Genomic DNA, 26,790 nt, shown 5'->3' on the forward strand with positions numbered 1-26,790 from the left:
CTTATCTACTTTGCTAATGTTCTTGAAAGAACATAACACTACAGTGTGTAAGTAGACTATATCGTAGATTGGCAAGTCAGTGTAAATCATGTGCACCGACTAATCTTAGGACTAACTTATATTTGAACATATAATTATATTTATATTCCACTATGATTATGTCACTATAAATATGATTAGTTATATGCTAAGGATTTAATAGAAGTTTATATTAAATAAATAATCATGAAAATAAAACATAACAGCAAAATGATTAACCAAGTAAAAAATAATTTTTATTCTTTTATTTATAATAAAATGAGATTACATAGAAATCCTCACCATCTACATTTTTGGTGCTCAGGACTTTTAGTAGTCTTGATTTGACTTCTGAAATTTGGTTAGAAACCTTTTAAAGTGAGTGTGATTCCATTCAGCTAAATCTTTCCTAGTTTGGTGCATCTTCACCTCAAAGTTGCACATTGGGTTGTGATGACTAGCTGAACCCCATGCTTGCACTACGGAGACACATCTTGGATCCTGTTCCACATGAATAGCCTTCTCAAATTTTCTGTATCTCCCAATGTTTCCAGGAGGATTGGATTATGGTCCGATGAAGTCGTGGGTATATTAGTACCACAGCCTCGGAAAGGTTATACGTCAAAATGGAGGCGGGCTCTCTTAAGCACCTATCCAGCCTTAATCTTGTTAAATGAAGTTGGGTTGAGCATAGCCCAACTGATACCGGGCCGAGATAATGAAGCCCAAGTTGAGGTCCAGGTATAGAGTTTTTGATGGAATGAGCACAGGGGTAGAAATGTCCTTTTATATGGGCGCCAAAACAAGCAGCTCATTCACTCCCGAATTTCATTTCCATTCATTCGGCAATTACGAAGTTGAACTTCAACAGTCACCAAACATCGACCAAACATCACTTTGATTTCATCGAAACTTACACATTATATATACCTGTATACATACACACACAGCACAAACCCATTTTTTATTTACATTCTCCCAAACGAAGCTCATATTTTTCTCTCTTCCTGGAATTATTTTTTAAGTTACCACAGACTAGGTAAGTCTTGGATCTTCTTCTCAATGCATGTATTTTTTAAGTGTTTGATCCTTTCATCTGGGTTGATCTAAAAATTCCGATTTTCTTTTTTGATATACATTTGCAGATATTGTACTTATATAAAAATATTTAGATGAATGTTGCTTGATTGTTTACAAGGCTTAGGAATATCCCAACCTCTATGTGTTGATAGATCTCTCTCTCTCTCTCTGTTTTTTTTTTTTTTTTGTTAATCTAGTAGTTCTTGCCACATAAAGGATAATCTCATCAATGTTTTTTTTTTCCTTTTCTTAATTATTATTTTTTTTAACTATATTCTGTGCCCATTTTGCTATTTATTTGATTTTCTGCAAGCACTATTTGTAATTAATATATTGTTGACAAATGACATAGAGAACTTTTTGTCTTTGGTTTGACTCTATTCTTTGGTTTAAACGCCTATTGGATACACTTTACATTTGTTTCATAGAAATTGAGTTACCTTCTGCTATGTAATCCAGTACCGATGTCCTTTTTTGTAGTCTTGAATTTGAAACGCAGATATATCATAGGAACTTTAACAATTTAAAATTTGGATGTCAAACAAATGTTTAGTTAGGCCTGTTGATAATGCAATTGCGAGTGTGTTACCTATGTTCTAAAGTCAATTTTTTGGTTTCTGGTGGTTTAGCTTTATCCAAAATGGCCTCAACTGCGACTCATGCCATGCATATCGTACCAGTCAAGCCCTGCATAAATTGTTCTTCTAGAAAATTTCTGCCCACCACAGCAAATTTCAGTACCGGGCTTAAGTCTCCAATGTGGAAAAGGCTAACAAGCTCTTCTCACATCTCATCAAGGCAGTCACTCGTCCCTAGCTTGATTTCTAGTCAGTCTAAGAATTTCGAAAAGGTTGTTACAAGAGCAATGTCTGGAGCGGTTGAGAACACTCCCTTGCCAGGATTACCTATTGATTTGAGAGGTCAAAAATCTTCTTTTATGCTCAAGCATTGAAATTCAGTAGCTTGTCTTGTTCTGATCTCAGCTGCTCTTTACCTTTTTTGGTGTGTGTTTTCTCATTTGTTGAACGCACTGAATACAAGGAAACCGTGAATCTCAGACTTATTAGCCTTTGGTACAATCATTTGCTGAGCACAAATTTAGCATGTTACTAACTTTGGGACTGCTCTTTATAGGTAAGAGAGCGTTTATTGCTGGTGTGGCTGATGATAACGGGTATGGTTGGGCGATAGCGAAATCTCTTGCTGCTGCTGGTGCTGAAATTCTTGTTGGTACATGGGTGCCAGTAAGTAAATTAAACTGAGGTCATTTCTTATGATTGTGTGAAAACTTTGTAGTTTTTTAATATAGATCTATTCGTGCCTAGGCGCTGAACATTTTCGAATCCAGTTTGCGGCGTGGGAAATTAGATGAATCACGCAAGTAAGGAAAACATATATTCTCTAAGATTTTGCATGAACATTAGAGGTTTGTCTAATGTGTCTCGAATCCTCCACATTTGCTTACCTAAATATTTGGTATTTTCAGATTGCCAGATGGTTCATTGATGGAAATTACCAAAGTTTATCCATTGGATGCAGTTTTTGACGATATGGAGTCTGTACCTGAGGATGTATGTATAACCAGCAAATCATAACTACTGTAATATTAAGGCTTTTTGTGCATATATAAATTGAAGTAAAACTAGTAATATCTGTATTTTTGGCTCTGTACAGATAAAGACAAACAAACGCTATACAGGATCTTCAAAATGGACAGTTCAGGTATCCATCTCTCTGGAATATATCTTTGAACTTTGTTAAAAGAAGTGGCTGAGTTTACTTTCATAATTGTAAACATGGACGAGGTTTAATGTCATGTGGATCTAGAAAAGTTGATATGGAATATGTCAAAATAGCTTTTTTGAATTCACTCATTAGGCCTTCTAATTTCATGTTCATATTAAAGGACTTTTCAGCAGGGGTTAACTCTTTAAAAAACTTTGCAGGAAGTTGTTGAATGTGTGAAGCAGGACTTCGGCAGTATTGATATCCTTGTCCATTCACTTGCCAATGGACCAGAGGTATTAAGTATTTCATATTGATGATTTTTCAATGGTCATCAAGGTATTTAATAATAAATTATCATCCCCAGGTTAGCAAACCCCTTCTAGAGACCTCGAGGAATGGATACCTTGCAGCTATCTCTGCATCAAGTTACTCATTTATTTCCCTACTCAGCCATTTTGTTCCAATAATGAACCCAGGCATATTCCTAACTCCTTAAATTTGTGTGCCTCGTTTTGGTGTTATGCTTTTACTCTTCTGGTCTCCTGTCTCAAGGATCCTTAGATTGTGAGACGGTTACTGTTGCAAGAAAACCTGTAATCTAAGCTCTGTGTTGAATTCGCAGGCGGTGCTTCAATTTCACTAACATACATTGCTTCAGAAAAGATCATTCCAGGGTATGTTTCCTTTTAATTATAAACCATGTCAATCCGGTGTTTTCCATATTACATATAAATCATGCATATGCCAGATATGGTGGAGGAATGAGTTCCGCAAAAGCTGCTTTGGAGAGTGATACTCGAGTGAGTACTAATTCTATTTGTTCCTGATTGGCCATATCTTAATGTTCCGATTTCTGATAAACACTCCCCAATATATAATGTCCAATATATAATCTCACTTACTGTATTTTTACCTTTGATTCAGGTTCTTGCTTTTGAAGCTGGAAGGAAACACAAAATCAGAGTCAACACAATATCTGCAGGTACTGCAGTTAGCTTCTTTCATTTGAAAAATGTACCATCTCTTAATTTGTTTTTTTCTTTCAAAAATTGTCCCTGAAAAACAAAACTAGTTTTCAGAGAACTTTGCGTTCTGAAAAACATCAACAGTTTTTTAGTATTGTGATCAAAGAACCCCTTATGTTATGGCGCCACAAGTTGTAACTCGTTAGCATATGTTATTGGACATTATTCTGTAAAAAATTTCAGGTCCGTTGAGAAGCCGTGCTGCAAAAGCAATTGGTTTCATCGACATGATGATTGACTACTCATCTGCAAATGCACCACTACAGAAAGAACTCTCTGCTGGTGAGTCACATAAACTAAGCCAAGCTAAGCTGGTAGCTACAAATTCAAGCATATTTTTCTTTTCGACCCATGCGTGTACTGATCTTGAAGCATAAATGGAACAGAGGAGGTGGGTAATGCGGCTGCCTTCCTTGCATCGCCACTGGCCTCGGCCATTACTGGTGCAGTTGTGTATGTTGACAATGGCTTGAATGCGATGGGAGTGGGAGTGGACAGCCCGATCTTTGAGAACCTTGACATTCCCAAGGCCAACTAGAGATGCAGAGATTCACTTCGATTATTGGAAAATACCAAAAATAAGAATTTATTTCTGTTTTGTTTCCCATATACGAGATTAGCTTACGAGTCATTTTAAACTGATTTTAGGAAAATTGACAACGTTATCCTTGAGAATTACTACATGATGTGTGTCGCATATCGTTGTAAAAGACGTCATTTTTTATTTAGAAGCTTCCCCATTCCATAACCTCATCTAATACAAGTGATATGGTAACTTTCTAATAAAATATTTTAGTTTCACGTCAATTTGAAACGATAAAGATGAGTCAATATTTGGAGCAAAATTGTCTAAATTATTAGTGTCTAAATTTTTTTTTTTGGCATATACATTGACGTCAAATTTGCTTACAATTAGATATATCTTACATAAAATACTTTTACCACAAATATTCATATAATTTAGTACTTTTGCTTACATGCCACTAATGTATAAGAAACATGAATTATAGCAGTACTGATACATGATTCAAATTTCAGATCCAAGTCTTGTTGGTTGGAGCAAATTACGTATCTAATAATTTGTTTAAAAAAAATTGTCACATCGGACCAAAAGATCGCTATTAACTATTGAGTAAACCTCAACACTAATTTTCATTTCACGAATCACTAAAGCAATTACAAAATTTACTAGTAAAATAGCCAGCAACGGAGTACAATGCTTTACGATCCAAAAAATAAAAATCAGTCTTTAATAGGACTTGTACAAATATACAGAGCTAAGTAACCATAATCATAAAGCATGTCCCAGGAGTAAGCTAGAAAAGAAGCATACTCGGCCGGTGAGACCTCTAAACTCCCCCGTAACTCTATTCCTTACCTCAGCTTACGCTTCCCTTTTCCGAGGGCAGCAGCTCTTTGTAAGTCATCTCCATATACAGGCGAGTCTTCCACAACTGATGGTTCGCTATCAGGGGACTCTTCTAGAACTGCCTGATCATGCAAAACCAAGCCACGATTCCTAGTGAACTTCCGAATTGGTGTCGTTGGTGTTGGTGATGGTGCTGGTGCTGTCGATTGTCGTTCCTCTGTAGGTTGATTTGGTTGGGAAGGTTGTTCTGGTTGAGCACTGTTTGCATGAGACCTATGTGGCATCAACTCCCCTCCAATACCAACATAATTTGACATCAACTGCATGATACAAATGTCAACTTTGAAACCAGAGAAGAAAAAATAATAGTTCAAATATAAATCATACATAGATTCATCAAGAATACTAAAATATAGATGAAAGACTACCGAAAACTCTTCAAACTATTTATGAATTGACTACTGTAAAGGAGCAATTGAAACGTCCAGCAAACACAAAGTTGTGTTTGACGCCAATTGTCCATCCAAAGCAACACCATCTCGATAATTATTAGCATAAAGAAGTGATCATAGAAATTTAAATGAATAAAGAAATACCAAATTCTTTGCTGATTACCTTCCAGTCCTTGAAATCAAATCTGAAAACGAAATGGCTATAAGCAACCTCGCCTGAAGCAACTGCATTGGCAGCAGGTGCATTTCTTGGTGCTGAAAAACCAAGTGATGAACACAATTATTAAAAGAAAAAAAAAACTGAGAAGGATGAATGGTAATTTTTTTAGAAAGAACTTACAAACAAAATGGCAGCCTTTCTCATCCACTTTAATTTCGGCACGCCCATCTTTAACTAAAAATGACAGAGCAAATAAATTTTCTACTGTTTGTGCAAAAGAATTCCTATTCAAAATTAGATTTTCAAGCCCGACTTTTCTATGCTTCCTCAGAATGTTGAACATGATTGCCATATTCTTATCAGTGTCCGTTTTCTCTTTTGAAAGAGAATCATCAAGCTGCACATAGAAGTTGAAGTTTATTAACCTCTCTCTAGATTCGTTGGGAAAGGAAAGAAAACATAAGTACAAGTACTCGGCACTAATTACTGATGGTAGTGATTGACATGAAGAGCAAATGGTTTTTTAGACTTTCAGCAACTCTGCCAGGACTCAGAAACAATAAATCCATGACCCAAATGATAGCCAGTACTAATGGATGCACAATAACAACATACCTGAATTAAAATGAAAAAGTGATACATTCAACTTATAGCAATATCACCCTCATGCTCATTCTAACTTGAGGTAAATAATCAGTACATGAATATAACCTCCGACACTAAAGTAGCAAAGTCATTCTACTGAAAACAGTTACCTTAAAAGGATTCAATAAATAATCAGATCATTTCATCAGTATCTGTAGTTCTCGTAAGAAAACAGCAATGGTGTTTGAATCAAGTAGTTTTACCTCTTCTGGTCGAGAACTTTCTGTAGGCCTCACATGTTTGCGTCGGACAGCAGGCTTACGAAGTTTTATTTCTGTGTTCATGGGACCAATCCTGAAAGCAGAGAAAATATACCAATATAAGCATTTGACAAAGAGTCTTAAACAAAAAGAAAAACTAACACTATGAACTATGAACTATGGCTATTACATGGTGCAGCATCCAGGAGCTCTCCTAAAAACATCCGACACAGCAACTCCCACATCCTTCCAAAATGTCAAGTTCATCTCCTCCTCCATGATTCCACTCCGCCGTCCAAATTTCATCAGAAGACTGCTGACAAAGTTTGAAGGAGTTATACCATGAGTGCCATGTGCCTTGACGGAGGACATTAACGTACTTGTAATGTCCAAAAGTGCCTCCGCATCAGCAACTTGTTCTCTTGGTTTCTGTACTGAAGTGTCAAATTTTTTACCCAAAAAAAAGACCAATTACAGGTAAGCTAACTTTCTCGGTAAAAATGGCACCAAACAAAAATATCTTAAAAAGGCATTGAAGAAAAGGTCTACCCAGCTGATGCAAGCTCTCCACCTCATTAATGATAGAACTGAAGTTATCAGAATTTGCATCTGTTAAATCGTCTCTCTTATCTGCACATAATCACATAAGGAAATAAGGTAAAATATCACTTAGCAGCCAAAAAAAAATTCTATTTTTCAAGAGTATTCAAGCGAGAATATAGATTTAACATGGTAAGTACCAACTGGTCACAAAGATCATTAAAAAAAAAAGTTGAAAAAAATAATCAAGTGCCCTGAATTATATTCAAACTCCTCTGTCGGTTCTGATAGATTAATATCCTGATTCCTAAAAAAACGAAATAACGCAAATAAAATACTCTGAATTCAAATCGAAAACAAAGAAACTCTACATCAAACACAGCATTACAGTTACCAAGCAAACAAAAACCAAAAAAAAACAGTAACCTGATTTGAATTCAAAATTATTTTTATGTTAGAATTAAGTACAACAAAAATTTTGTCATTAATTATTATTATTATTATGAGCAAACAAACATCGAAAATCCGATAAAGAAAAAGAGAAGAAATACATACTACTGATTTTGGACTTCACGGCGAGGTAGCGGGAGCGGAGAACCCTGCGGTCTTTCTCGCCACCAGATTGGTCATTAGGGACCGTTTTAGTAGAAGAGGTGATGGATTCGCGTTTCACAGCCCTAACCATGGCGAGTGGTTGGGTTGAGTGGTATCAGAAACTCAAAGAAATAAGTTAAGGGTTAAAACTATAAATTGGGAATAATAATAATAATATCCTAAATTGGATTCAAAAAAATATTTAAAAATAAAGATCGAAAGGGAAACAGAAGGGAGGGAGGGAAACGAAATGAGGAAATATTTATTAATAAATTTTTAATATCACATAAGACCGGAGGCGGAGGGAACAGATTTTAAAGGCTCATTTTCCTTTTCCCCTCCCGCCGAATTTATGAGGTTTGTGATGGATGGCTCAGATTCAACTCTTCTCCTCGAGATTATACAATAATATTTGTTAAAACAAATATACTCGCCTTTCCCCAAGCAACGGATTATTTATTTGGATTTTTTATCAAAGTAGGTAATATTATAATTAATTACATAAATACTGTAATTTCTTTTATTATCAAAAACATCGTGACACCTTAGCAAGTCTATAACTGATTCCAAACTCCCATACCCGAACTAGAAATGGAAATTTCTTGAGCGTGTAATCGTTCTTCTAAAGTTGGAAAAATACCAAAATGGTCCCCAAATATATATACAATCAACAAAGAAAATTATTGAAAACAAATAACATTCTCGATCAAAAACACAAAACAATCTCCACATTCTCCATAAAAAAAAAAACGATCTGATCAAGCTATCTTCCATTAATTTTGGCGAGTATCAAGCTATTTCTCATTAATTCTAGCGAATTACATATTATAATTGCAAAAAAAACGTTTCTAAAAATTTAGGCGAACAACCCATAACTTCCGGCAAGAAATCTTAAAAATAAAAAAAAATCAAATCGTAGCAACATCAATCCAATAACTTCGAACCAAGTATTTTTGTAGTAAAACATAAAATTGGTGTATAAAATCATTTCTAATCAAAATATTTCATAATACGATCTAATTCAATCAACTACTGAAAAATCTTATCATCGAAATCATGAAGTTTAAATCCTAATTCAAAAATTATTGTTTTGGTTGCTTTATTGTTTCCTTAGTTTAACCAAATCATAAAAAAGACACAAATTAGTCAAATTTGGAATGCAAGCTAGACCATTCAGTTGCATTAGTATACTTAAAACAAAATTCTACTTATATAAGAAACCAAATGGTTTATAAAAAATAATCTTGAATTTACAAACTTTATGTAAAAATAAGTTTCAAGACAATTCTAAAGTTTATATCAAAATTTAAATTTAACTGTTTGGTTGTTTTACTGTTTAGTTACTTTAAATTTTACAATTAGTACATTTTGAAGACAAGTTGTAATGTTCTGGTTCCTTTAATACAATTAAATCATTAAGCTACCAATATAGGAAACCAATTCGAATATTAAAAAAAATTGAGTTGGTCATTGTTGTTAATGAATCTTGATTTTTCAACTTTTATGAAAAAAAAAAGTTTCAAAACAATTCTAAACTTTATATCCAAATTTAAAATTTACTGTTTGGCTACTCTATTATTTAGTTACTTTAAATTACATAGCTTCACAAATAATTTTAAACCAGTAAAAAAAAACTTCTCATATGGTTTCTGAAATTCTGTATTTTATAATTACCAACTTATTATTTGATTAATCAATTACTTAAATGCAGAATAATTAAGTTGGTATTAAAACATATATTCTGTAGCTACAGACCAGATTCTGTAACTACATACTAGAAAACCAGAAAAGAACTAAAGTGCACAAAATAAAAACACACAAGGTTTGTATACGTGGTATCAGCAATTCTTGCAAATTGCTACTAGTCCACGGGACCACGCCCAGAGATAAGATTCATTAGTAAGATCTCAAAAATACATAGTTTTTTACTTATGCATAAATAGAGTCCCTCTTATTATATGCCGCAAGCTTGATGTATTCCACCTTGACAAATGAACATTGCTGAACCTTCAAGAATACGAACTCTCTTCGATCTACTTAAAGTGTGCTTGTTTCCTCCCACAACAAGACTTGAACCACCTTCTCCCGAAGGCTTAAAGAACATTCTCCCGAAGGTTTGCACTTTGTTCTCCTCCTTTGTAGAACTATTTGAAGACTCAAAACAATTACAAGGATACTGAAAAACAGAGGTAGAGTCGAACTCACTCACCTTAACAAAACAAAGACTTTCTTTTACAAATAAGAATGAAATACAAAAAGAGGTAACTAAAACCTAGTAGCCAATATGAGTATTTATAGTCATTATACTCATATTGGGCAACTAATACACGGTCTAAACCGACCTAAGCCCACAAGGAAACTTTCCTAAAAAAATTCTTCAATTTGACAGGATTTCTTGATTCTATAGCTACAGTTACATGAGCTATATATGGTAACAATTCATCCTTTGATGTAGGAATCAAGGCTTCCCTTTTATAATCTGATCATGCAATAAAACTCAATTATATGGTCAGAGACATTGAGGCAATTGGCAGGAAAAAGACAGCTTAAAAAGATTTGATTTTATAATAATAAAGCCACACTATTTTTGGCAAACTTTCCTAATATAGAAAAGTTTGTCATCAATTATACATTTATTATTTAAAATATATATCAACAATATATATTTACATACAGCCGAATATAATAAGAAAATACAAAATATTTTTGCCAGATTAAATATGCAAAAAATAGAATTAACAGTTTCCTATTTGTAATAGGATATGGATTCACGAACAGTAATCATCTTTTACAACGGAAAATTGATAGACAAGAGCTACTACACAGATTATGAAGTGGTCGGAATATTAATACCAAGAATTTGTTCCTATGAAAATCTTGTGCAAACAAATAGCGTTGCTTTAGATTTGAATATGAACAATTTTGACATTGATGTCTAATTTCAAATTAAAGAAGGAATCCCACCTATGAAGATCAAAGACAATAATAGATGCAAATTCTATGAACAATTCAGAAAGAAAAATTACGATGAGACTACTTACCCTCTAATGGTAAATTTTAGTAGAAAAGGAAGCAACTACAATTGAATACACACACCCATTACATTGTATTAGCAGCAGCTCTTCCCATGATGGATGCATTGATTCAGACATGGAAATGACTGAAAAGTTTCCTACACGAACAGAATATGCACAATCCATGGCAAATTTCAAACTTGAATAAGCTGAAGAAGCAGTTGCCACAAGCTGGGAAAATAAAACAAAAGTCATTTTTAATCCTAACGTTGATGTGATAGCTGTTGGACAAGTTTTCAGGAACAAAGAAACGCCATTAGGCTTTACTCAATAAGAAAAAAGCAACCTTTCAAAATAAAAAGATCATCACCTCTTGATTATAAATTAGCTTGTGTGGATAAAAATTGCAAATGGAGCTTTTTGGCATCAAAACATGGCAAAACAGAAATGTTCAGGATTAGAAAAATAAAAAATACACATACATGCTCATTAGACATTACTTCTAGAGATCATCCCCAAGCTACAAGCAACCTAGTTGGGAATGTCATAAAAACAAAATTCATAAACCCAAAACGAAACTACACACCCAATGAAATTGTTGATGACATGGTAGATGATTATAGCGTCTCAATTTCTTATAAAAAAGCTTAGAGAGCTAGAGAGAAAGTTATAGAGAATGTTAGACGCTGCCCACAAGATTCATACAGTGAAATACCTGCAATTTTATACATGATGCAAAAATGCAACTTAGGTATTACTTACTTAAAACTACTCTAAATTTCCTACTGTAATTTTTAGCTAAAAAACTAAATAATATTATACACTTTGCTTATTTTTATAACAGGAACAGTAGTAGACCTTGTCACAGATGAAGACAGAAGGTTCAAGTATCTTTTCTTTGTTGTAGGGGCTTCAATCAAAGGTTGGCAACATTGTACTCCAATACTTGTCACTGATGGAACTTTCTTAAAAAAACTCACATGGAGGAACATTACTAATTGCTAGTGCCCAAAATGCCAATAGACATATATTCCCACTTGCATTTGTTATTGTAGACTCTGAAAATGATGAATCTTGGGATTAGTTATTCCATAAATTAAAAGAATCCTATGGTGAAAGACAAGGCCAATGCATCATTTCAGATAGACATGAAAGTATTGCAAAAGCAGCACAAGCATCCTTCCCAAACCTCATGCATGGGGTATGTTGTTACCACTTGCTGAAAAATATTAAAACAAAATTCAAGAAGAAAGGAGAAGCCCTCAAAAATGCATTTAATGGTGCTTCAAGGGTTTATAATACCACTTATTTTGACAAATACATGGCATACTTGGACAACATCGATGAAAAAATAAGACCTTACTTGTTCAATGAAGTTGGTGTAGAAAAATGGACAAGGTTGTACAACAACAACAAGCGATACTCAACAATGACATCTAATATCGCAGAATTTGTGAATGCAGGAATCAAAAAAATAAGAGAATACCAATTGCTACATTACTAGAATGTCTTCACTCTTTGGTACAAAATGGTATTGGAACAACAAGAATAGGGCATTAGCCACATTCACAAAATTAGCGACCATCCCAGAAGAAATGTTATGGATACAAAGGGAACTGAGCTTAAAATATAAGGTAACCTAAATTTGGTTTGGTATGATGACAACAAAATATACACTCTGATGCAGTATTAAACCTTATAGTTACTTTGAATAATATACATTATGGTTTCTTTTTTATAGTAATGTGCTAAAACCTATTTATTTACCAATTAATGCATGTTGAAACAACAAAACTACTTATATTCACAGTACATGATGTGACAAGATCTTACATAGTAGACCGGGAGAAACAAACATGCACATGCCAAAAATTCCAATATGATGAAATGCCTTGCTCTCATGCAATGACTGCATTGACCAAAAGGCATATGTCTTCCTATGACTACTGCTCATACTACTACACAAAATAAGCTTTACAACAGCATATGCAGATACCATACTGCCATTAGGTGATGCAAATTCCTGGGATATACCTAATGAGATGAAGCAAATCATTGTTCTACCTCCAAAACATAAGAGACCAGTAGGGCGCCCAAAGACACAAAGATACAAATCTGCACTAGAATAAAAAACAAAAACACAAAATAAATGTGGAAGGTGCAAACAAAAAGCACACAACCGACAAACTTGTAAAAATGAACCAGTCCTAAAGAAAAAGAAAAAGAAATGAAGGCATGACATGGCTGTTTCATAGCTTTTTCTAAAGACAATACTTTTTAATAAAACAACCATTCAAATTCTTTTATATTGTTTAGAAACTTTGTAACCAAATATTGGTTTAATCAAATTAGAAACTAATTAGTAACTTCAAAAATAGTTCATATAAATTTGTCACAAAACTTTATTTAGTTACCAAAATCGTAACATGCGTATTTCTTTCATTAATTTGGTTACATAGTTAAAAAAAAGCATCATCCTAAAACAAAGTTCAAAATTAAAATTCTTTTATATTGTTTATAAAATTTGTAACAAAATCTTGGTTTATCAAAATAGAAACTAATTAGTAACTTCTAAAATAGTTCATATAAATTTGTCATAAAAACTTCATGTAACTAGGTAACTAAACTACAAATTGATATACTGTTTAGTTGCATTAATTAAATATTACTGTCAGTAATATTTAATTTATTATTTTGTTACTGTATTTCATGAATTCAGAATCTTACCATATATTTTTCATCACTCCGATTATATAAAATTTACTATTTAGATACCAAATTCGTGATTTGAGTATCTCTTTCATTAATTTGGTTTACAAATTAGTTAACTCATTCATTCATCCCTAATTTCATGATTTAAATTATTCAATATACTATTTAGTAACTAAAAAAATTGACATTAAAAACAATGACAAAATATATATGATCATTAATATTACAAAAATTGAAATAGAAAAGGTTATATAAAATCCTTGATTACATAGTTAAAAAAAAATAACATCCTTAACAAAGTTCCAAAAATTAGCATCTCCAAAAAAGTTTCCAAAATGAAAAAGTTTGCTAGATAAAACTAGAAACTCCTATAAAGGTTACCAACAACACCAAAACAGAACTATTCACATGTAACCAAAAAGCTCCTTCCCAGATTTGGGGCCTACACTACTTTTGGCATCTTTCCAGGAAACTCATAATCAGAAATATAACCATTCAACTCATTTTTCTTTGCATGCACAAATAGCTCCACACACAACTTGTTTCATAAGAACTCTACATCCAATGGATTTGGAATCTTGTCAAGTAATCCGTGTATAAAGTATTCAGCATACTTTATAATAAAAAGACCACAATCACTGCACACAAAAAACACATTCCTAAACAAAATCAGTTCAATAGTTGAAAATTAAAATATTTACTATATAAAAAGAAAAAAAAGAAACCATAAAGTTACCTCAAAGTTTGCTATGGCAAACCATCAATAAGAAGTATATCCAATGGATTAGTGGCACTCTTGCCTTTAAAGTACCCAGTGGTCTGATCAATATCTTTTCTATGTTCATAAAACTTCACATGCGACAGTAAAATAGGCAATATAGCAGCAAATGAATTCACAAAGTTGTGAAAGTTCCTAGATTTCCTAGACCCCATGGAATTACACACTTTTAGACACCTCAACCTAATATAAAAAATGCACAAAACCCAGTGAGCCAAAACTGAAACATTAACAGGAATCAAAACATAGTCTACACTTAGCCAATGGATAGAAAAACCCATACGATACCCAGAAATATATTTAGCAGCCTTACTATTCCTAGGTACAGACTTAACAACTTCACCCTTATTCACAAACTCCCCATACATGTTGAAAATTTGATTTGCAAAAAAATAATCAATAGTGTTTACTGACATATTGACACTCTTATCATATTTTATCTTCTTTCTCAGGTAGTAAAAACACATGTCAATATGCTGCAAAAACAACAAAAGCAAATATATATATATTAACCAAACTAAAAAAACAAAAAACACAACATAACATAAAAATAAAATATATAAAAACAATAATACTAACCGAGCACTGCAGATTTCTCCCGGGGGTTCTCAAATCATAAAACCACATTTTTTTCATCAATTTTTGCTATCGCAAAATCCAAAGGAACAACCAATTTTTTTTCCTTCTTAAGAAACTTGTTATTCCTACACAAAAGGCAAAGCTTAGCATAATAAATACAACAAACAAAAACATTAAATCAGACACACAACACACACAAACACACAAAAAAGATATTACCTATTAGCAGGCCTAAAACCAATAGAATGTCAATCATCAAATGATTTCTGATGAAGAGCATGAGGACAATCCATCAAACCAGAAGATAATGGTGAAATACCAGCAACTACCACTTTTTGTCTATCACCACTTCTAGAACTAAATTCAGTAGTATATGGATTTTGTATACAAGAACCAGGTTTAACAAGCCTCTTCTACATTCCAGGAGAAATCACTTCCAAATTGGATTGATTTTTCTCCTTAAACAAAATAATAAACTAATCAGTTACCAAACAATAAAAATCTAAAACTCAATCAAAGTACAAAAAAAAAACCTTAGCTATTGTTTACCCAAAAACGGCTCCTGATGATGTGGCAAAATTAACCTACAAGTGACGGGCACGTGACAACTTTAAGTGAATGAATCCTGTTCGACCATCGACTAGAAAGTCATTGATTTATCAAGCATCACGCTTAGGTGCGACCAGTCTGGTCGCATAGTTTTATTTACTTCCTTTTGGATGTGCGATCTTGTAATATTTGCATTAATTATAATTTCTTTTATTACCTAGATACGTGAATCTTAATGATAATTAAGGCCCATCAACCCATGTACTCTTCTTGAGCCTATAAATAAGAATCAAATGGCTCAAGGAAGGGACTTTTGAACCTTTGATCTTGGTATTCCGAGAGAAAAATATAGTGTGATTATTCACTGAAGCTGTAATCTTCCCAAGGCTTGTGAAACTCGTGAATTCAACATCAATAAGAACACTAAGTGGATGTAGGTCATTACCATCCAATTAGGGCCGAACCACTATAAATCGTTTGTGTCATTTGCTTTCCATTTGAATTTCTTCTTGTTTTCATCTCATCTTATATCGTTTATTTCACTCCGTGTCATTGACCAATTTGAGGGTCAACAACTATATTCTCCTCAAAAGCATCCATTTTTTCATTGATAATCTCCAAAGCAGAGGCAGTAATGCTATCATTTGTGCCCTGACTATCAACTAACTTTCCACATGCAACTGTTTTTTCACCAGCATCATCCCCACCCGACCCCTACAAAATAAAACCAAGCAGAAAATATATAATCTTTTTCTTAAAAATAATTAAAGCTTAAATCATAAAATAAAACTTACCTTAATATCAACACCATCATTCTTTGAATCCTCATTAGCATTCGATTCCTTGAACAATTTAGGCTGATTTATAATAAAAATCATGATATCAAAACTTGGTCAATCATCAATACCATCCTAACAAAAAAATAAAATATACAAATACTTAACTAACATAACAAAGTAAACATAAAAACAAAAAAATGTGTTTTTTTAAACCTTGTTGACCAAATTAGTTGCAACAATTACTTCATTTCTACTACTCTGAAAAATTGCAATCTCTGTTGAAACCTTATCTTTGCTATCATATATAAAAAAAACAAATATAACACCAAATACTTACCAAAAACTAACTTACTAATAAAAAATAAATAAAAAGAAACCAAAACAGAACCTTTTTCACAGTAGTATCTTTTCCATCATCAGACAAACCTCAATTTTCCTGTATGAAAAGAAACACCAATTAGTTACCAAAAACTAACTTACTAATACAAAATATTTTTTCTTTTTAATACAAATGGAAAAAAAAACCAAAACAAAACATTTTTCACAATAGCATCTTTCCCACCATTAGACAAACCTCCATCATCCTGTATGAAAAAAAAATCAATTAGTTACCAAAAACTACCTTACTAATAAAAATAATTAAAAAAAAAAAAAAGAAACCAAAAGCAGAACATTTTCCACAGTACTATCTTTTCCACCATCAGACAAACCTCCACCATTCTGTATGAAAAAAAATCAAATAAAGCACCATTTAGTTACCAAAAAACTAAATTACTATAAAAAAATTATTTGTTTAACAAAAAAAAAAAAACCAAAACATAACATTTTCCACATAAGTATTTTTTCCACCAATGTCACCTTCCTTGACAACCACCGAATCACCTCCAATACCTGGCTTAAACATCGTAACATCTTGCCAAAACAAACATATTACTAAATAAAAAAAGACATAACTAATTAAAGAAAAAAGGATTGCAACTCATCTCTTCAGTTTCATCATCACTATCATCACTATAACTTTCAATAACAACCTTAGAATTCCCAATAGACTTCTTCAACACATCAAACTTCATATCTATATAGAACTTCAGACCCTCATCAATCTTTAAATCAATGTATGATTTCAAGTTCTTTTCAAACTCCTTAAATCTACGATCAACATCTTTATTCAGAAAATTCAAACCACAATCTAACTTTGCTTGCATTCCTACAATCTCCTTGAAATAAACTTTAATCTCCTCTAAAATAGGTTCTCCACTATTAAAAATTTTCTTTAAACCAGAAGATTCTACTACACTATGTGACCTCTTCACTAAAGGATCCTCCTCAAAATCATCATCAAAAGTAGCCACATGACAAACTCAAAATCAGATAAGTCAAAGGTTTCCTTCTCATTAGCAGAAGGAACAACAAGCACGACTTTCAGCTAAAAGCATTCGTACAAAAAAAAAAAAGAAACTAATTAGTATAAAAAAAATTAAATAATAGAAAATTCAAACAACAATTGATAAAAATAACCCAATTACCTTGGTTGACGAAAAAGTTTTACTCTCCAGCTCTTTAGAATTGGGATTTCCAACACTAGACCATTTACAAATCCTATGAACTGCTTCATCATCATACTTACATATTCGCTGCTTTTTTAAAACTGGCATGATCTCATACAACCAAACCTGAAAGGCACAAGGAAATCCAAACAATTTGTAACTTCTAACAGGATTTTTCTCTTTTTCCTTTCCTTTCCCTTTTCCTTTTCCTTTATCACCATAATCCTTAGATTTTTTCCCCTAAGACCTAGCCTCAAATTATACAGAGTCATGTCATAAACTATTTTCCCCTATGGAAAACTATCATACTCACCAAGACCAACCAAATTAATCAACTTAGACTTCACTTTTTTGGTAAGATGCTTACTAAGCAAACAATTTGTAGCAAAGTACAATAGCCATTTTAACAACAAAATCATCTGTCTTGAACTCACTATAGCAAAACCTCTGATCCACAGCACTGTTAGTAAATTTTTGTTCACTAAAATACTTTTCAACAAAAGCATTCTCCTTATTTGCAAACTTTGACATATTTGAATCAACTACACACTTTAGTCCAGTTATAACAGCAAACTCTGCCAAACTAAATCTAACCTTATCACACCCAAATATAAACCACACTTCACGCTCATTTTTTTGATGAATTTCCCTAGGTAAAGCACAGTGAATCAACTGTGCCTGCATTAACATAGGTTTCATCTCTAGAAAGTGGCCAAAACATGTACGACTAAAAAGACTAAGTTGTTCAGGAGTCAACTTAGCCTTTATAGTAGCAATACATGACAACTCTGAATTAAAATAGAAAATGACTTTACCAAGTACCCTATTTTCAGGCTTGAAATAAAACTCCCATTCCTGAAATATAAATTAAGTAAAACAAGTTATAGAAAAAAAAACATGAAACTCAATCTAAAAAATGGAAACCAAACCGATTCTAAAACATACAATAACAATAGAAGACAATTCAAAAAAAAAATGACACCAAAAAGTAAGCACAAATATAAACACAATCATAAAAAGACAACAAAAGACATTCGAAAACACCTAAAAAATAATATACCAAACAGATTACCAACAAATTACTAAAAAAACACAACGAAACACAAAATCAAACTGAAAACCTACAAAAACAAGATACCAAAACGTACAAATATTTTTAAAACAAAATTTAAGTGCGATATAAACCCTAAAAAAAAAAAAAAAAAACCAAACAGATACCCTTTAAAAGAAAATCAAACATATACAAAAAAAAAATCAAATTAAAACCCAAAAAAAAAATCAAAAAGTAAACAATAAATAAAATTTTTAACAAACTTGAATACAATAAAAAAAAAAAAGAAACCAAGCACGATACCAAAAAATGCAAAATGAAACATCAAATGAGAAAAATATAAAATCTCACAAATTCCAAACCCACAACAAAAAAGAAACCAAAAACCAGATACCCTTTCAAAAAAACACAAAGCACATACAAAAAATTGAAAAATCAGAAAACAAATAGAAACTTAAAAAAAAGAACAAAATATACCTTGATTTCCTTAATGACTTCAATCTCTATATCATCACTATCATTACCATCGTCATCTACTACCTTAACCTTCTTCACTGGACGATCAAATTTGAATAATATTAATTATAAATTTATTTAATTTAACTTTTTTAAATCTGGGAGACTTTCAATGTCTCCCATTGGGAGAGGTGAGACCTATACCTACAACGACCCTGCCTACAACGTCTTCCAATTGGGAGACATTTTAGACTTTCAATGTCTCCCAAATAAAGTCATGAAACCCCTATTTTGTTGTAGTGCTATGCTCCCTCAGCCGCTGCAATACCAAACGCATATGCTTCTCATGCTCTGACTCTGACTGAGAATACACCAAAATGTCATCGATAAACACGATTACGAACTTGTCCAAGTAGTCCTTGAAAACCATGTTCATCATATCCATAAATGCTGCTGGGGCATTTGTTAATCCAAAGGACATAACCAGAAATTCATAATGTCCATACCTCGTGCGGAAAGTGGTCTTTGGTATGTCCTCCTCTTTAATCCTTAACTGATGGTAACCTGACCGGAGATCAATCTTGGAAAACACTGTACTTCCCTGTAGCTGGTCAAATAAATCATCGATCCTAGGTAGTGGATACTTGTTCTTAATGGTCAACTTGTTCAGCTCCCTGTAGTCAATACACATCCTAAGAGATCCATCCTTCTTTTGACGAACAACATTGGAGCACCCCATGGCGAGAAACTCGGTCTGATAAACCCCAAGTCCAGTGCAACTGAATCTTCAACTCCTTCAACTCCGCCAGAGTCATTTTGTAAGGTGTCCTAGATACTGGCTCCGCTCCTGGCACCAACTCAATGACAAACTCAATCTCTCACTGTGACGACAACCCTGGGAGGTCTGCTGGAAATAAATCTAGAAATTCACATACCAATCTGGTCTCCCCTGGTCCAACCGACACAACCTTAGAGGTATCCACAACATTCGCTAGGAATCCTATACAACCTTCCAGCATCAGGTCTCTTGCCTTCAGTGCTGAAATCATAGGTACCCGCAGTCCACTGACTGTTCCCACAAATACAAAGGGTACCTGCCCTTCTGGTTCAAAAGTCACCATCCCGCGCTTGCATTCAATCATCGCCCCATACTTCGATAACCAATCCAACCCTAAAATCATATCAAAGTCATCCATCACAAGCTCAATCAGATCAACAGAAAATTCCCTACTGTAACGCCCTGGTTACCCCAGAACAGTTACGGTGAACGGTGAACCAGAAATTTGACCCGCTACCCGAGTCCTTTGGTTAAAAACGTGATCTAAGTGTTAATATCAGGTTAAGGTGAAAAATCAGTAAAAAGGAAAGGGTACATTTCATTAAGTAAACAAACTGCTCATGAGCCTTTCAAAATGTTTACAAGTAGTTTGTAATACAAAAGAGTCGCTACAGTTTCAAATTTACAATCCCCGCCGGCCTAAACGGCAAAAATAGGGTAAACCCCTAGTCCCTCTGAGAACTCATTGACCGTGGCGGTCAAGCGGCCCCGTATGTACACAACATCGCCCAAGCTCTCTACTCAGGGTTGGTTAAGCTTTTCCTTCCCTTTACCTGCACCACATAGCACCCATGAGCCAAGGCCCAGCAAGAAAACACAATATAGCATGATATAATATCAACAACGATCATAATAACCATTCAGGACTATCAGTCCAACAAATAGGTGACAATAGCCAAAAGTCACAATAATGAGCATCGTTCCCTCTAGCCATGTGACGATAGGGTCACCAGGGCTTAACTGATAAGTGATTCTTTCATAAGTTTGTTCAGGACAGGTGCAAGGTGATTAGTCACCAACATAACCTTCCTCACGACTCTAGAGTCGAAGCTATGGACAACGTCCCTTAGCCACGTGACTACGGCCGCCGAGGTCATATACCTTGGCTATAGACATCTGGTCGTAGACCAGGCAAGCACTTATAAGTTCTTCGACCTTAGGGTCGGTCCCGCATTAATGCCATAGAGCCATTCAATGCGTGATCATCGACTTTAGAGTCGGTCCCTAACTAGTCAGTGTCATAAACAGGTAATCAGCGCTCATTAGCATTTAATATGCAATCCACGTCCACATATATCAACCAACAAGCCTCAATATCAAACCATGCATGTCATATACCTATACAGGGCGCAACTGTATTCATACACTATTTTCTTACCTCAGGTTCGAGCGAGAAGTATGATAAGGACGACCCTTGAGAACGATCAATCTTTTAGTTCCTTAGCGGTTACCTAATCACAACCAATTATAAACTCCATTATTGAGAATCCATAATAATAGGGTCTTAACCTAAGCACCACCCTCGGGACCTCGAAACATGCCCACACGGTGAGTAGATTCGATCCCGGGCCTTAAGGATTGTAACCCCACGTCAAAAACCCTTAAAAACACTCAAAACGGGACTTAGAAGGAATAGGGTAGCGCTACAGCGCTCAACCCCTAGCGCCACAGCGCTATACTCAGAACCAGCCAAGTGCCAGAAAGCCTTCTGAGGAGCGCTAGAGCGCCCTAAGGTGGGCGCTGTAGCGCTACCTCCAGACCTAATCTCCCCTGAACCGACCTTCTTCAATTCCTTCGATTCTAACTCGATCTCCAAGCTTCCAAATCCTATTCTTGATGCCAAATGAACCCAAAAACCATTCTAACACACCCCAAACATCACAAGCATGGGAACCCTAGCCAAAACTCCCAACAAAACCATGAATTCACCCTAGAAATCTCAGCTGCAAAATAAAACTAAAACAGGGCAAACCAGAGAAAACCACGGTTAGAAACTTACCCAAAGCTCGGCTTATGATGGTCTTCAATGGTGGAACACACTCCCAAACTCCCAAGGCTTGCTTCCCAAGCTTGAATCCTCAAAATTGGTTCAAAAACCACAAGGAAAGATGAAGAGAAGAAGGTACGGGAGAACTCTTTTGCATACTCTGTTTTTCCACCACTTTCTTCAGCTGTCAAAGGTTATATCTATCCTAGGGATGAAATGTCCATTTTACCCCTAGGTCAATTAATAGTTTCTAAATACTCCCAAGGGCATATTTGGTACTTTCCTTCTATCTCGTTAATCATAATTAACGCTCTCCAATTCCCGCTATTCTCAATGTTCCCTAATACCAATAATTCACAACCCGTTACCCTTTATCTCCCGGTAACGCTCTAATCATCAAAATCACCCCGAGACTCAACCCAAGTCCCGACACTTAAACCTGTTGTGACTAAACCGCTAATCAATAATCTGAGATCGTCTCATGCTGAATAGCTCGAACAAACCCACATCATAATGTGGTCTCAACACATATCATCGACATGCATACAATTAACATTATATTATAATATAATTCTCATAAGCGTGCATAAACACATTTAATGGCATAATTAAACAATTATGGCCCTCCCGGCCTACTAATCCAGCCGCTAAACCACATTAGGGAATCCGGGGCATTACACCTACCATCTACCTCTACTGGTAAAGCTCTAACCCATCTCCTAGAGACTACCAGTTCTCCAGTCGGCAACAAACATACGAAACACTTGGTCTACACAGCTGATCTATCACTTTAGCAAACACAAATGAATGAGTAGCTCCCAAATCAATCAATGCAGTATAAGGAAACCCAACACTAGAAATCTGACTTGTCACAATCGATGGGCTAGCCTTCGCCTCAGTCTGAGTCAAAGTAAACACTCTGGCAGGAGCGAGACTGTTGCCCTGCTTCGACTCCTCCTTCCTGACTTGTGGGCAATCCTTCTTCAGATGATTGGCACTCCCATAGACAAAGCAGGCCCTAATCCTGCACTCATCCTGATGTCGTTGTCTACACCGGGGACACACTGGAAAACTCCTCCAGTTGTCACCTCTGCCCTGACGGCCACTAAAAGCACCCCGTGCCCTCCTATCCAAGCTAGGGGGAACAAAAGAATCTGGGGCCTTCCTCTTCTGCCCACTGGAGTCGCTACCACGGTTGGACCCAATAAAAGGAGGCACCGTCCTCCTGGCATCGCGCCTAACAACGCTCTCTCTCCAAATATGATCCTCGACCCCCTCAACTGTAAGGGCCTTGTCCACAACCTGAGCATAGGTAGTAGTCTTTGGATCTAAGGTGCTCTTTACATCACGGGCGATCATAACATTCAACACCCATACAAATTTGTCTCTCCTTGCCGCATCAGTTGACACCAAATCCGGTGTGAACTTCGCTAACCGGTCAAATTTCAGAGCATACTCAGTAACAGTCAATCAGTTCTGAGTTAGGTTGATGAACTCGTCAACCTTCGCAGCTCGGACTGCAACAGTGTAATACTTCTCATTGAAGATGTTCCTGAATTCTTCCCAAGTCATAACTTCCACATTCCTTCTCTGAACCACTACATCCCACCAGATTCGAGCATCTTCTCTGAACATGTAACTGGCACAAGCTACCTTCTCGTTCCCTTCAACCCTCATAAAATCCAGGATGGAGGAAACCATATTCATCCACTGCTCTGCCCGCAGTGGGTCTGGTCCACCCTCAAAGGTGGCAGGATGTTGCTTCTTGAACCTCTCATATAAAGGTTCCCACCTGTTCTCCATAATAGGCTGAACCGGCACTGGTGCCACAACTTGCTGAACTGGCAACCCAGTGACCTGTGGAGGGGCCTGCTACCTCAGCTGTCGAAGTTCTTCCTCTGTTCGTTGCAATCTTGCTTCCATTTCGGCAAACATCTGTTGGGCAGGTGGAGGGTCCTGACCCTGATTGTCATCCTCGGCCCGACTGTCGCAGAGTCTAGATGATTGTCGAGGCATCTCAACTATATGTCTGCAATCAACGATGCCGCTTATAAAGCATGATAACAAAATCCAAAACCACCTCCCAATTCACACCAGCCAACCATAACAACAATTCACATAACACAAATAACATATAACACTCAACGGGCCATGCCCTGGCATCATGCATATGTTAACTCATTCATCATGCTCTATATGAAATAAGCAGGCAAACAGGGCATATAAGCACATATTCAAGCATATAAGTCAATTATTACCAACCAACCCTGAGTCGAGCTTGTCACTGACAGCGAGCGTACATGTTCGTTCAATCTCTAGGAACCATAAACCTTGGCTCGCTCTGATACCAAGTTGTAATGCCCTACTACCTTAGAGTCATTACTGAGTGAGTTTAAAATGTGCATTTAACTTGCTAACCAAGCATTTAGCTCCAAAGTATAACTAAATTGTATTAAAATCACATAATTTGAAAATGTAATCATTCATTGAAAATTATAAGTGTTTTACATTAGGGATCCCAAAAATAGTGTTTATAAATATTTACAACTCCAAATATGTTTCAAGTCGACTAAATGACAAAATAGGATTCAGTACAAAGCATCTCCCAAAAATACCCTTGGCCGTGGCAGCCAGGCAGACCAGACATGTACCCATCGCCTCACGCTCTCCATACTCATGGTTGGTCGACCTTCCCCTTGCCCTTACCTGCACCACAGAGCACCTGTGAGCCGAAGCTCAGTAAGAAAACTCCACACAAATAGATAACATATGCATATCAATACTCCGCACAAAACAAATCCGCCAACAGGCTAAACACATACGACCGTGCCGTCCCAGGCACTTTACCAGGCCCTAGGTTCGCGGTCTACACCATAAGGATATCCCAGGTATCCTTGAGGGTCCTACCCTGGCAACTCGCACTCCGCGTGCTGCTCCCGGCCCCCACGCCACTCTCGGCCTTCGCCGTTCCTGGCCCTTGCCGTTCATTCACATATACGCATACATAACATAATTAATCAAACACTTAAACACATATTAACATAATCAATGGGCTATGCCCTGCACATAATCATATAGGGTCGTGCCCTGCAACACATCTACGGGGCCTTGCCCTACTCTATGAGTACAACCGTTTTCTTACCTGTGTCTCGAACTTCTTGAGCACCGCAAGCTCGAGCACGGTCCCCTAACCCGAGCCTTGCTGAAAACCTAGTCACAACACATACATAGCACTCTCATTACTAACCAATTCATAATCTCCTCCCGGAACCAATCCCGTGCTCTTGGGACCCCCCGTTTCCCCACATAAGGTAGCGGAAGCGTCCCCTGAGCCCCTTGAGCCAAAACCCTAAAAACACATTTTCCCCTCCCAGAAATTGGCCTAGCGTCGTGGCACAACCCTATAGGGGTCGTGGTGCCCAGAGTGACGCCCTCCTCTTGATTCAGCCTAGCGCCGCTGCGCGGAAGAACAGGGCAGCGACGCTCATACGCGAACCCAAAAAACTGGGTTTTTTCCCCAACATTTTCCCGAGCCAAAACTCTTCCAAATCAACCCCAAGGTACTCCCAAGTCCCAAATCAACTTAACACCCCATATAGACAGTATGGTAACTCATAAACAGCAACAACAAGCTTAAATACCCTATCAAACCCATAAATCACCTTATGGTTTAAAACTTTACAAAACTTAAACCACCTTTCAGAAATCTTAAACCACACCAGCAAATTAACTTCAGAGATTCACGAAATTCTGACCTCAAACAGGGATTCGACCTTGAGCTAGCTCCAAGTCCAATACCAAGATTCAATCTCTTGATTCCCAAGCTGAACCTCACAATCACTAAGCCACAATTCCAACTTTCAGCACTCAATTCAAATTCTCAAAAACATGCAAAAAGTCTCAATTTCAAAGTTGAAGCCCTACCTCTGAATTGTTCTTGGCCTAAGCTTGACTCTAGTTGCCCCAATCTCAGTCTTGAATTCCTTCCTTAGTCTCAAAGAAATTCAGCTCTTTTCCACCTCCTTTCCCTAGCTTCTTGGTTCCTCTAGACTTCCAACAAAAACATTCAGATTATGCCTAAGTAAAATAACTCATATGTCTTTTCCTCAGCCAAGGATATCTTCTCCTAAGGCCAAATTACCACTTTACCATTCCTCTTAATAAATTCCTATACTAACCTCAGGGGCAATTTCGTCATTTCACCCAAATCCCGCTAAGTCCTCGGGTATACCTATAAATCCCCGTTTAATCCCAACATGTCTAACTATTACTAAATCACTAACCGCTACTCAACAATTCTCGAGCACTTTATACTATTCCCAAAATACCACTAAGCTCTTTCCGAGCCGAGTATTTGACCCCGTTGTGACTTCCTAGCTAAACAGCTCTCTAGGACCGTCTCGGATCGTGCAATATAATTATATCACCACTCACACGTGGTATCAGTCACAATACACACAAATATAACATTTATGTCCCCAATAGGCTAAAATTACAAATATGCCCCAACAGCCAAATGGGGCCCACATGCATATTTAATCACCTAAACATGCACTTCTAATCACATATTCATTAAATTCACATATTCATTAAATTCACATATTAATACAATATATCAATTATTGCCCTCCAGGCACGCTAATCAAGGCCCTAAGCCTTATTAGTAAATTTGGGTCGCTACAGTATGTT

General features: G+C 35.8%; 2 protein-coding genes across 2 annotated transcripts; one reads left to right on the forward strand and one right to left on the reverse strand.

The window, feature by feature from the left end:
• The first annotated feature begins 848 nt into the window (after window positions 1-848).
• Window positions 849-4,672, forward strand: LOC133823458 (enoyl-[acyl-carrier-protein] reductase [NADH], chloroplastic-like). Its single transcript, XM_062256234.1, has 13 exons — window positions 849-1,057; window positions 1,728-2,018; window positions 2,233-2,342; window positions 2,424-2,479; window positions 2,585-2,669; window positions 2,773-2,820; window positions 3,045-3,119; window positions 3,191-3,302; window positions 3,449-3,500; window positions 3,575-3,626; window positions 3,751-3,808; window positions 4,035-4,133; window positions 4,238-4,672. The coding sequence occupies exons 2-13, from the start codon at window positions 1,739-1,741 to the stop codon at window positions 4,387-4,389; spliced, it is 1,179 nt and encodes a 392-aa protein (XP_062112218.1). The 5' UTR covers window positions 849-1,057; window positions 1,728-1,738; the 3' UTR covers window positions 4,390-4,672.
• Window positions 4,673-4,972: 300 nt separating this feature from the next.
• Window positions 4,973-8,246, reverse strand: LOC133823459 (non-structural maintenance of chromosomes element 4 homolog A). The gene is made up of 7 exons (XM_062256235.1): window positions 7,773-8,246; window positions 7,227-7,307; window positions 6,868-7,111; window positions 6,681-6,771; window positions 6,013-6,229; window positions 5,836-5,927; window positions 4,973-5,540 (listed from the first exon to the last, which is right to left on the reverse strand). The coding sequence occupies exons 1-7, from the start codon at window positions 7,900-7,902 to the stop codon at window positions 5,226-5,228; spliced, it is 1,170 nt and encodes a 389-aa protein (XP_062112219.1). The 5' UTR covers window positions 7,903-8,246; the 3' UTR covers window positions 4,973-5,225.
• Window positions 8,247-26,790: the final 18,544 nt, after the last annotated feature.

This window comes from Humulus lupulus, chromosome 3 (genome assembly GCF_963169125.1).
Source record: "Humulus lupulus chromosome 3, drHumLupu1.1, whole genome shotgun sequence".
NCBI lineage: Eukaryota > Viridiplantae > Streptophyta > Magnoliopsida > Rosales > Cannabaceae > Humulus > Humulus lupulus.